A 13,437-nucleotide genomic window follows, 5' to 3' on the forward strand; every position below is an offset into this window, starting at 1 on the left:
GAAGCCAACCCTATGAAAACAGGCGAAACTCTCCTCTAAACAAGCAGACGATCAGGCAATACGAGGTTTGGACAGTTTTTTATTTCCCTTTTTATAAGGCTGCTGGGGTCTCCCCATAGAAGTGGATATACATAATATATACAGGAGGTTGCTATACTGGAGTTACACTGAAGGGGGCAGAGTGGAGTCCATATTACACAGACATCAAGAAACAACACTGATAGGCCCTCGCCTTCTGGTGGCCGCGCCCTAAAATCCTCAGTGCCACTTTGGCTCGCCCGGAGTGCACGAATGAGACCCCAAATGGTTGACATTCTGTACAACTCCCCGAGTTACAAAGGGTTAAGACAACACTCAGAATTTGACAGCGCACAAACCAGCAGAGAGAGGGGGAGGGTGGGGGGGGGGGGGGCAGCACAAGAGAATCAGGAATAAGGGGGAGAGAGAGAGAGAGAGAGAGAGAGAGAGAGAGAGAGGGAGAGGGAGAGGGAGAGAGAGATAGAGAGAGAGAGAGAGAGAGAGAGAGAGAGAGAGAGAGAGAGAGAGGCATAGAGAGAGAGAGACAGGTAGAGAGAGACAGGTAGATGACGCAGTCTCACTGCCTAATAACTTAACACTAGAAAAGAACGGACAGATTTTCACGCACAGTGCATCTTCAATAAGGTTACATGGAGAACCATTTACCATAAATATCTGGATTTATGTCAAAAAAAATAATAAACAAAACCAAACCAAACAAAAACAGTCATTGTTCAGTCTTTCTTTTTCTTCTTTTTTTCCTTTTACTTATGTAATTTTCTTTACTTCCTCCTCGCGTCGTTCTTCGCTCTTTTGTTCCTCCCTCGCAGACGTGGGCGGGGCTGCAAATGCCACGCCTCCGTTCAGGATCGACGAGGAAAGGAAGTACTCCCCCCCCCCCCCTCACACACGCACACACACACACACACCATCATCAAAGAACCTCATGAATTAATTAATCAATTAATCAATTATTTAATAAACCACATTACCTAGTGTTCCCCAGGGTTCGTTAAGCGTGGTCCAAACTCCTACCAAAGCTCAGAACTATTCTTTCTTGATATAAGTACAAACGGACGCCATTCTGAGCTTCGGAAAGACGCTCACTCTCCGGCGATGCCGTTCTGAGCCAGAAGATTTTCCCGTCATTGGAATGTTTTGGCCTTTTTTCGCCAAATATTCGCATCCTATAACAGGGGACGCTGATGGTTCATGTGGTTGATTAATTCATTAATAAATTAATTAAATAGGTAGTATAAAAAAATAAAAAAATAAACAACAGAACGTAATGGAACAGCACAATCAAAGAACCCACAAACGCACAATAAACAACAAGTTATACACGTACACTTTGTAGCTTCATCATCATCATTATCATCATCATCATCATCATCAGCGTTAGCCCTGGTCACAGAGGGGAGGGGGAGGGGGGATGAAGGGGGCATATGCTACCATCGAAAGTCAGAACTTTCTTCTTATGGGTTAGGAGAGTGATAAGTACAAAATGACATCGGTAAGAAGTCCTGATGCGCGCTCACCCAAAACTTTGGTCCAAAACTAGATGTCTTTACTGTACAGCTTCCGACTGTGTGATTGACTGTGAGTCGTGATATATTTATTCTTATTTCCGCATTCACTGTGATTAATTCCATCAGCTTACTCAATAAGAACTTTTTTGCGGATGTTCTGACGTTGGATAGAGGTAGCATGCAACCGTATCCACTTAAACCGTTGACTGGAGTCCCTCAGGGCTCTCTACCAGTGTCCTTTTTTCTGTTATTCTGTTATTTTGCTGAAAATAGCCGATCGACTACCTCACAACGCGTCGCAACGCCAAGCTTGTCGATCTGATATTGTTTTTTACTACTGGATACTGGGGTTTAAGTGGTTATGGAGGGCCTCGCCCCTCCCCCCCCCCCCCCCCCCCACTCCCCCTGGTGGTGGCTCAGTGGAACTGCTTGTGTGGGAGGCAAACAGCTGGTCTGATCAGCAGGGTTAAAGATTATCTCTCAACTTTCACAGTGTGTTAGAGGGAGGGGAGGGGTGGGGTGGGGGGGACTGAGGGGGAACTGGGTAAACTGGGAACGGACGATCAGAATAGAAGAAACCACATCAACACTTAGAGAAAAAAAAAAACATCAACAACCAGAATCCTGAAAGTTCATTAAAAAAAGTTAAATAAAATAAAACTTTGACAAAATGGCCGCCGCCTCCTTCATCATCATCATCATCATCACTCGTTTCCCACTGATTGGCTGGCTGGCTGGCTGGCTGGAAAGTGTTGTTGAATCTGATTGGAAAGGTTGGGTCTGGGTTAGGAATGTGGGCGGGGCAAGTGGATGTGTTGATTGGCAGGTGGTTTTCACTTCCGGGTGGTTCTTGATTGGCAGCTGGTTTCAGGCGGTGCGCCGCAGCCTCAGGCTCCTCCTCTTCCTGTTGTAGTGCAGACGCAGGCCGCTCTGCCGCGCAAAGTTCATCATGTAGTTCTGTTTACGAGTGCTAGGGGGCGACAACAAACAGTGTGACAGAGAGGGGACAGGGGTAACGCACGTTAGTGACGTGTGAAGAACCCCAGCGTATAAATCCCAAACGCTACCATGCACACACACTCACCCAAGCATGTGCACACACTCACGCATGCACGCACTCGCACACGCACGCACGCACGCGCGCACGCACGCACGCACGCATGCACGCACGCACGCACGCGCGCGCACACACACGCACACACACACACACACACACACACACACACACACAATAGAGGTGCAACAGTTCAGTTAGTACATCGGTTTTCAAAGCAGTTGGCCAATCATTCTCATGTATTAATGTGACAGTGTTTCTTGCAGAAAATCTACATGCTAACAATGCGTCACAATGCATGTAGATCGGCTAGTTTTTGCGAGTGACATTGCTGGATTCATTCGTGGGAAGGGTGTTTCAGTGACAGACACAATAATGAGAATTTCAATCTCTGCATCACGAAAAGTGTGTCATTACAAACCGAAAAGCCACATTTCATGAACCGTCCGGTTCATGATTGAATCATTGAACCATTGCACCCCTAACGCACACACAGAGCGGTGTTCAGAGATCCATGCTGGAGCAGAACCCTCCTACTGCTCTGGGGAATGGGAGCTAGCTAGCGACAGCATCACCATGCTAATCTACACAGCGGAACATGAGAGTCAATGGTGCTAAACGGCTAGCGACACGTCTGCGAGGACAGTACAACACCACAGTGTTACAGGACACACACACACACACACACACACACACACACACACACACACACACACACACACACACACACACACACACACACACACGCACTATAGGGGATGATACAGTCAATATCTACCGCAGGATTGCTCCAGTGCTTCTAGTGAAAGAGATGGCAGGACATGGCCGCTAAAAGTGTTCCAGAGCCGGGGCTGTATTAACCATTGGGCCAGTGGGGCCGTTGCCAGGGGCCCTTGGCTGTTAGGGGCCCTTGGGGGAACTGGGCCGTGTGGTCATTAACAATTTACAAAAGTTAAATGTATAGGTTAATTAAAAATCAAATGTGTGGGGACCTCCTCTGTTGTCTACAGGTGCTTTCTTTGCCCACAGATGATCATCATGGCTTAAAATCTGAGCTGGGTAGTGCGAGTCGGGAGGGAGGGGGGGCTATAGTAGAGGGTCGGGGGGGCCCTAAAAAATTATAGGCCAGGGGCCCTCACTGGGGTTAATCCGTCCCTGTCCAGAGCATGGGAGCAGAAAGCGAGACCGTGGATACTAATCTTTGAGGCTTGTTTGTAAAAACGTGTACATTTCTTGCGGTAAATATGCCATGAAGTTGCGGAATCTTTATCATTTTTACAGCTTCAATTGCTAGTTAAAATTTGGGTTATCACAATTTGCATTCTCACTGTGGTCAGCTCTCTGGCGTAGATTCAAAATAAAATGCTCGCTAAACTCCGCCCCCTCTGGGCGACAGACAGTAAAGTACAGTTATGTATGGTGTAGTTTTGCATGTCACTCGACTCCCGATTCCGACGACCTTTGCTGCGCGTCACTCCCCTTCTCTCTATCCCCATTTCCAGTCAGACTATACAATAATCTATCAATAAAAGGCAAAAAGCCAAAAAGGGAGGATTCTGTCGATATAGGGACAGAATCGTAACTCACATCAACCCTTGGCAACATATGACGTTACGGGTGCTCCCGAGACATCAAACATTTGCTGTTTAGTCAAATCCATCACAACCCGTCACCCGAGTGAGAATGCTCTGTCACCTGCACATTAAACCGACGCTTGGCATTTCACTTGGTTTCTGTTAATTAGGCAGGAACAAGCCTGCACCGGTGTGTCAATTATGCTACGATTCACCCCCCATATGCACGGGTGCGAAGACAGACACACACAGACACACACACACACACACACACACACACACACACACACACACACACACAAAAGAACACTGCACTATTTGAGTGTGTGGAGTGAAGGGCGGAGCAGCCATTACTGGGACAAACAAAACGCTAACAGATGGATGTCGCAAATCAACCACTTAAAGCCATCGAGTTCATCGGACCACAAATGGTAATAAATAGCCAATCTACAAGATCACATCTTTCTTGAAAATGTGCAAATTTGGGTGAATATCAGTCCATGTTTTGCATCCAATGGCGGCGGGTTGAAGTGGTCACAGACAGGAAGTAAACTAAAGGAAGCACAGTGTCACAGACAGGAAGTAAGCTACAGGAAACACGGGGTGACAGACAGGAAGTAAACAGGTGAAGCGGTGGTATAGATCACAGATCTTAGCCTGTACATTGCCTCTTCCATCCAGCAGGGCGGAGCCAGTGAGCCAGGAGTGCAGACATTGCAGACAGGGAGGAGCCTCTGAGAAGCGGGGGGTGGGGGTGGGTGGGGGGTGGTGTGTGTGGGGGGGAGGGGGAGGAGGGTTGATGGAGGGAGAGGGGCTATGAAAGTGGGATGAGAGCGTGACGTGATGTGCGTGTGTGTGTGTGTGTGTGTGTGTGTGTGTGTGTGTGTGTGTGTGTGTGTGCGCGCGCGCACGCACACACGTGTGTGCGTGTGTGTGTGTGTGTGTGTGTGTGTGTGTGTGTGTGTGTGTGTGTGTGTGTGTGTGTGTGTGTACATGTGTACATGTGTGTGCGTACATGTGTGGCGTTCGTTAGATAACAGAAAATTACTATATTAATTATACAAGCACATTCCTGCACATGTCGCAGACATTGTACTGATTAAAAACCACTGTGTGTGTGTGTGTGTGTGTGTGTGTGTGTGTGTGTGTGTGTGTGTGTGTGTGTGTGTGTGTGTGTGTGCGTGCGTACGTGTGTGCATGTAGATGTGCCTTTTCAACACATCGGTATTTACTGCTCTTTTCCTGAAAATGTCCTGCAAATGCTTTCCCTGTTTTTATCTTTCTAATTTTTGTGGAGAATGGAGGGTATTTTTTGCAGAAACTCGCAAATGTCAAAAAACCACTCTATTCTATTGCCATTGAAAAGCAGAATCCACCTTCATGGGCAGATTTAAACTTTGAAGTCAGAGGAGGGCACAAACATAGCAAAAATAGCTGATTTATAAGCTCAATGTTCTGCAAATCCCCTGACAATTTGGTGTCTTTCCAATGGCAGGACGTGTGTGTGTGTGTGTGTGTGTGTGTGTGTGTGTGTGTGTGTGTGTGTGTGTGTGTGTGTGTGTGTGTGTGTGTGTGTGTGTCTGCAGTATGGAGTGTTTCCTGGCTGAGAGCATGTTGTCTGTGGACAGACAGACATGACTGGACAGACAGACAGACAGACAGACAGACAGACAGACAGACAGACAGACAGACAGACAGACAGACAGACAGACAACATGAAGCCATGCAACAACATTGTATGTGCCTTTGTTTTGTGTGTGTGTGTGTGTGTGTGCGTGCGTGCGTGCGTGCGTGCGTGCGTGCGTGCGTGCGTGCGTGCGTGCATGCATGCGTGAGTGCGTGTGCATGCGTGCGTGTGCGTGCGTGTGTCATGTATGTGCGTGTGTGTCAGCTGTCATTCTGGCGCTAATACCCCGAAACATTGTTTTTGTTGGTTTGTGCATCTACAAGCTCACAAGGCCATCAGCTATTTTCAAGTTATATGCTAAATGAATACATCTCAGATCCAAATATTGTACTTTTACTCCACTACAATTGTTTGAATTGTTTAGTTACTGGTTACCATACTTTGCAGATATAAATTATCATAAAACATATATTAACCGCTTTAGCCCTATTTTATAGCGTAATTTGAAAATAGCCGATCTACAAATTGTGAGCTTGTAGATCTGCTATTTTCAAACATTTTGTACTTTTACTTTTGTTGCTTTAAGCATATTGTGATGCTAATACTTTTGCTGCTTTAAGCATATTTTGATGCCAATGCCTTTACACAAGTACATTTTGAATTCCTGACCTTTACATGTAATAGAGTATTTCTACATTGCAGTATTGATACTTTGGCTGGGCCAAGCAAAAGATAGCTGATAATCGGTTCAATCTGCTACCTAGGATTTGTGAAATCTTCACTGGATGTTGCTTTCTGTTTAGCAGCAGAAAACTATTTGACATATTCACCATTTACAGACTGTTAACATTGTTGTCTTCGCGTGTTTGATGTGTTATTTAGTGCTTGTTTATTGGGCGTGATGTCCCTGATTTTGGTGTAGGCTATACAGTGTGTGCGTTGCTGGCTCTTTAGTCAAGTGGTAACGTACACGATGGGTTTGCCACCCGGCCAAGGCTAGGCAGTGGTACAAATAGGTACTGTCGGAGTGCTCCGACAGCCTGGTAGTCGACAGCGCGTTACCTGCCTGGTTGCGGAGTTCCCCTCAGACAGTCGAGCCTATAGCTCCTGACTGGTGCGTGTGGATGCGCTTCCAGGCATACATGTGTGTTTTGCTGCTCACTAGCTAGCCTAGCTCGTTAGTTGAGTGGTAACATATGGATACATAGGTCCTGGGTTCGCCTCCCGGCCGAGGCTACAATAGTATGGGATGTTGTGTCTGAGCTATGGGATAGTATGGAATGTGTCTGGCTGCTAGCATTATGAATGAATAATAATAATGCTTGATTATGAATAATGCAAGCACGTGGAGAATAGGAGGACCTATATAGATGCTTATTTAAAGCATCTATGTTTAATGTTTAGTGCTAAATAGCACCTATCTCAACCTTTTCTTTGGCTTATTTTCTATTAACTTGCAACCATGGGTCTGTAACCAAAAATGGGTCCGGACCCTTCGTTTGGGAAACAAATATCGTGCTATATTGCAAGCCAAAGCACCATTATTTTGCAGAATGTTGTGTGTACGTCTGTCGGTCTGTCTGAGTATGTTATAAACAGCTGCAAGTGATTGCAACACAAAGCTGCAACTAATTGCTCTAATTTAAGGGAGGCAGAGACTGACATAGAACAGCAGTGGCTATTTTGTGTAGTGTACAGGATATGTGTGGATGTGATGAAGATGAGGATGATGAGGGGGGGGAGTCTGGGTGGGGGGGGGGGGCGTGGTGAGGGGGCGTGGCAGGAGGGGGCGGGGTTTGACTTACCTGACGCTATAGCCAATGAGAGAGCAGAATGCAGAAGAGAGCAGAGGTTAGACAGGAGGGGGGAGGGGCGAGGGGGGAAGGGGCGGAGCTGCTGTCACGAAGGAAGGTCTGAGGGGGCGGGGCAACCGGCCTGGGGGCGGAGCCAGGACCAGAGAGAGAGAGAGAGAGAGAGAGAGAGAAGAGAGAGAGCAAGAGAGGAGAAATAAGGAGAAGAGAGGTTTTTGCGAGTCAACAGAGTGAGATAAACAGAAGAGTAGAATAGAAAGATCGAGAGAATAAAGAAGGTACGCAAAAGAAGAAAGGAGAGAATGAGTGAGAGACATTATGCCACAATTATGGAGAGAGAGAGAGAGAGAGAGAGAGAGAGAGAGAGAGAGAGAGAGAGAGAGAGAGAGTGTTTCGGTGGTTGTCCATCGTTTGTCAATGAAGAGAGGAGGGAGGAGAAGGACAGGTAGAGCGAAGGAAGCAAGGAAGCAAGGAGGCAAGGAAGGAAGGAGGTAAAGTGGAGGTGAGGATGTAGAGCGGAGAGGTAACAAGGTCAAACCAGGAAGTGAGTAAGGTCAAACCAGGAAGTAATGTAAGGTCAAACCAGGAAGTGATGTAAGCAGCAGGAAAGAGGAGAAGGAACGCATGATGAGGCGAAAAAAAAGTGGAAGGAAGTGAGACAGGAGTGGAGGAAGTGAGACGGAGTGAGAGGAGTGAGACAGGTATGTTGACAGAGAGACAGAAATAAAAAAAGCACAGTCTGAAGGCTGTGACCTTCCCTGGTTCCCTTGTGTGTGTGTGTGTGTGTGTGTGTGTGTGTGTGTGTGTGTGTGTGTGTGTGTGTGTGTGTGTGTGTGTGTGTGTGTGTGTGTGTGTGTGTGTTGCATCGGGTTCGAGCCTGAACGAAACAACCAGCAGCAACATGCAACAGAATGCACTGAAATGCTTATGTAGACATTGTGTATTGTTATTTAAACAACATGTAGTGTTAGGTAAACAATATGTATGGATATGTAAACACTGTGCATTGTTGTGTAAATAACACGTATTGTTATGCAAACAATATTGCTATGTTATTATTGTGTATCGTTATGTAAACAACATGTAGCGTTATGATGTAAACAATATGCATTGGTATGTGAACATCATGTATTGATATGTAAACAATATGTATTGTTATTTAAACAACATGTGTTGTTATGAAAACAATATGCATTGTTACGTAAACAACATGTGTTGTTATGTAAACAATATGTAGCACGCTTAACATTAATGCTTCATTTATTTGCCTTCGCACCATGGCGTGGCTTGGCGACATCAGTTCTTTCGGCAAGCGACACCATCATACGAGGAGAATAAATTGAGTTTAACCAACAGTGTCCGGTAAAAAAAGAACAACTCACATCTCCAATATGACCATCTCTTATAGATGAATCGGTCGACAATATACGTTTTGATTAATCTGTGATACATTTAGACCATAAATGCAAGTTCTCTGAATCCATGAAATAATAAGTGTCAATGTTCTTTTCTTTTATTTTTTTTTACGGGTCGCTGTTGAGGGATTTTGCCTGTCAATTATCGTCCTTTATTACCCGGCTTAATCAGAGGTCTGATATTTCTGGATAACGGACCGCTCCGCTCGATAACAGACCCTGCTAATCAAAGACTCAGAACACCTGCTGCAGTCAAGTTGCACTGCGTGAATCTTGTGCTGTAACCAACATGTCAGCCATGTAAACAAACACACAGCGACATTTAGAACTAAACATTGCTCTCAAGAATGTTTTTAAAAATATTTAAAGCGAGAAATAGACAACGTAGTATCAGAAAATGGATTCTATCTAATCAGCACTTCCTTGTTTTCCAAGGCGACCGTGTCATACTGGCATACTTTCAGCCGTCTGTAAACAAGGAAATACTTTGTTTTGTTTTTAGTTTTGAGTGTGTTTGATCAATTCAGTCATCTATATCTCGATGGGCTGTATTCTCAACTGGAGTTGTGAGGTTTCTACGAGACACTGAGGCACTCTGGCAGTTTGACCACACAAGCAATTGGTTAAACATGAAAGGTGCTGCACACCTAACATTCAGCCACAAGGTGTCGCACTCCACTCCACATCACAACACCTCTGCTGCATAAGGTTTCTTATTTCACTGAGTCACATTTATAAGGTAGTACTCATGCAGTTTGCATCGTTGTAATGCGACAGCTGCCTCCCGAGAATCTCTAAAGGAAAAGAAAGAAAGAAAAAAAAAAACCCTACCTTCCCCAACAAAAAAATGTATATATAAACGTAAACAGCTTTCTGTCAGCTTACACATGTAAACAAAACAAGGAACTGGATACGTTTTTTATAATTATTATTTCAAAATACTATTTTTTCTTTTTCTTGATTTTTTCATGTTAAACTTGTTTATATGTTCTCGTGATAAGTCCTACGGGTCGTTCATGGTGTTGATAATAGCTCAGTGGTTCTTTAATTACTATTACTTTATTTTAATTACTTTGATTTCAGTGGCTGGGGGCATGCATGCAAGTGGCTAAATATGTCTTTTTAGACACAATAAGCTGGTGAATTCTTTATTAAGTAACACTACTAGCCCCCATAACTCACATCTGCCCATGCATGTGGTGCATCTTGGGAATGAGCTTATTGTGTCTAAAAAGACATATTTAGCCACTTGCACGCATGCCTCCAACCACTGAAATCAAATTCATTAAAATCGCTAAAAAAATAGAAAGCAGTAAATGAAAACATTTTAACACTCATCTTTTCTTTTCTCTAATTACAAAAAACAGTTGTCCTTTAAGAGCCCAGGGTTCGTTGGGTATTATAAGTGTGTTTAGGTGTGGTGTCAGAAGCGGGATCTGTTGGGTATTAAAAGGGGTTTTAGGTGTGGTGTCCGAAGTGGGATAGGGTCTGGGGTCCGGTTGGTACTCACAGAACGACTTCCACGTGGTCCAGCGCCCACTGGTCGTGTCCGGCTCCGTCGTGACGCGGCTGCCACCAGCGGAGCATCACACCTTTAACTCTAGCCTCTCTGGAGAGAACCAGGGAAACACAGTCAGCAACTGTTACTGTCTGAAAAGCATGCTTCACTATGGTGTGTGTGTGTGTGTGTGTGTGTGTGTGTGTGTGTGTGTGTGTGTGTGTGTGTGTGTGCGTGTGCGTGTGCGTGTGCACGTGTGTGCGGGTATGTGTGCGCGAATGGTCTCCAAAGCACTTTAAAATGTGTTTCACATTCGCCCATCATTCAGCCACTCACACACACGTTCACCCATTCATTTATCCATCCACCCACACATACATATTCACCCACACATTCACACAGCATAGGAAACCATGCAAAATACCAACCTGCTCATCAGGAGCAGTTAGGGGTTCAGTGTCTTGCTCAAAGACACTTCGACACACAGCCAGGAGGAGCCAGGCATGGAACCGGGGAACATTGCTATTCCAATACGGTCACTGTACCTCCTTAGCCACAGTTTGTGTGTGTGTGTGTGTGTGTGTGTGTGTGTGTGTGTGTGTGTGTGTATGTGTGTGTGTGTGTGTGTGTGTGTGTGTGTGTGTGTGTGTGTGTGTGTGTGTGTGTGTGTGTGTGTGTGTGTGTGTGTGTGTGTGTGTGTGTACAGCTTGCGCCGTAGTCTGAAGACTCACCTTAGCCCATAGCATTTACCGTAGCACTTTCCCACCCTCGATGGCCATATATGAAATTTAGATAGCATTTTGTACAGTGGACCAATGTCAGGCCATTTTCGACTTGGCATCCTATCGTACACAGAATATGTAGTGTGTATTGTTAAATTGTTTGTTTTATTTTATTGTTCTTGGTCTACCTAAATTTTTAGATTGCTATTGTTATGCTTGTATTAAAGCTGCTATATGTACCGGTAGTTTTCGGCTGACATAAGCAGAAAAACAGGTATTTGCTATTTTTCTTTTATTTTCTTTTTTATTATAATAAAAAGATCTAGTCTCTGTGACACTTCTCAGCAGAACAATACATATATCTGCTTTAATGTTGATTTATTGGTGTATAACAATGTGCTTTCCTTACTTAATCGCTTTGGATTAAGAGTCTGCTAAATGCCTAAATTGTAAATTGTAAAGTGTGTGTGTGACACGCTTTGTTCCTTTTTGGGGGGGGAATCAATCTATAACAAACATCTTGCACAAGTTCCAGTGTGTGCGTGCACTCACAGTGGTATGTTGTAGGAGACTCTCTGGGCCTTTATGAAGTCTTTGGGCTGGTGCTGTGCGATGACGTGCCAGGTGACGGCGTTGTTGACGCTGTACAGCAGCAGCACGGCGCGGTCCACCGTGTCCACGCGCTCCAGCGCCACGTTGCAGCTGTCCGTCTGCGACGTGCTGCCGATCTGCAGCACGAACATGATCTTACTGCACACAAACACACACGCACACACAGGATTGTATTATTATATTTGTGAGGACATCAACGTTTTAGGACAGTGACTTTATGAAGTCATTGTTTTTATTGTTTTTCACTAGAACGTCTGTTCTCCACTTCCTTGTGTAGCCTCGCCTCTCTGTAAAACACAGGGGATCTTGTATTGGGAATATCTTTGGCAAGGAGCGGCCAAATCGCTCAGGTTTTGTTTGTTTTTTTCACTGAAAGAGAGAAATCTTGATGTGACTACTTGAAAAGTTAAGGAAAAAGCAAGAATAGTGTTTAGTAGTTTGATTCATTTGATTTGATTTGATTTGATTATTTGACTAATATTCTTGGCAGTTAATGAGTTTATAGCCTAAAGTCCAGAAATAACAGATTTACAAGCTCACATATCGTCACTGCGGGGCAGAAACCTCGTATCTCGAAGTTTCAAATTTGTACGTTCTTTCGCTAAGTAAAGCCCTGCTGCATTGTACAAGGCCGTCACACAAAAGTAGTGAAAACAGCTGACCTACAAGCACACAACGATTCGCGGTGCGAGGCGTTGTGTGCTTATGGATCGGCTGGTTTCACTAGTTTAAATAATTTTTAAAAAGATAAATGCAAAACAAACGGTTTTGGACATACAAGGTTTTCACCCGACAACGACGATATGTACATATGATCATAATAACATCTAAAGATGATAGTTACCTAGCTCTAATCAGGTCCAGAGGCTTGGTGAGGGCCTGTCTCATCTTGCATCCGTTGAAGTACAGCGAGTCTCCGTGGGCGTGGGGAGACAGCTGGCCACACCCACTGCCCACGCCCCCTCCCTGGATGAGCTGCCAGCTGTCCTGCGACACGCCCCCAGACTCAAAGTTGTCCTTGATGGAGCTGGCAAGGTCACTGGTGGTCAACGAGCAGTCCTCCCCTAAACACGCACACGCACGCATGCACGCATGCACGCACACGCACACACACACACACACACACACACACACACACACACACACACACACACACACACACGTAATGTAGCCTACTGTTTAATGTACAGTGTAGAATAGCAGTGGTTCTCAATCTTTTCAGGCTGCGACCCCCACCCGTGTTGCGAGCTTGTAGATCGGCTATATTTCACTTAATATATAGGTTGTGTATTACCGTGGTGTGCCTCATCACAGATGCAGACCGCGCCTCCAGTACAGTATCCATGTCCGCTGCAGAGTCCAGGACACGCCTCTCCGATGTAGACGTGATCCACCGCCCAGCTGACACGCTCCCCTGCACCGTCACCCTGCAGCCAGCGGAACTGGGTGGCGCTGTGGAGCACAACGGAGACAAAACATGAGTCCACGTGGTGGACCAATCGACTAAATGCATTAAGCCATTTAGACCTGAACGCAAATCTGTGTCACTTTAGATTTTTTTTTTTTTTAAGATTCGT

At 45.2% G+C, this 13,437-nt stretch overlaps 1 protein-coding gene across 1 annotated transcript in view; it reads right to left on the reverse strand.

Moving 5' to 3' along the window:
* Window positions 1-394: 394 nt before the first annotated feature.
* reln (reelin) overlaps window positions 395-13,437 on the reverse strand; it is a gene marked incomplete at its 5' end in the record, with an annotated part of 143,796 nt that continues 130,753 nt past the window's right edge. Inside the window, 5 exon segments of the mRNA XM_080737038.1 lie at window positions 395-2,517; window positions 10,539-10,637; window positions 11,801-11,998; window positions 12,705-12,924; window positions 13,155-13,312. Of these exon segments, the coding sequence (XP_080593164.1) occupies window positions 2,415-2,517; window positions 10,539-10,637; window positions 11,801-11,998; window positions 12,705-12,924; window positions 13,155-13,312 (778 nt within the window). The 3' untranslated portion in view covers window positions 395-2,414.

This window comes from Nannobrachium achirus (genome assembly GCF_963921795.1).
Source record: "Nannobrachium achirus genome assembly, chromosome: 11".
NCBI classification, from domain to species: Eukaryota; Metazoa; Chordata; class Actinopteri; order Myctophiformes; family Myctophidae; genus Nannobrachium; species Nannobrachium achirus.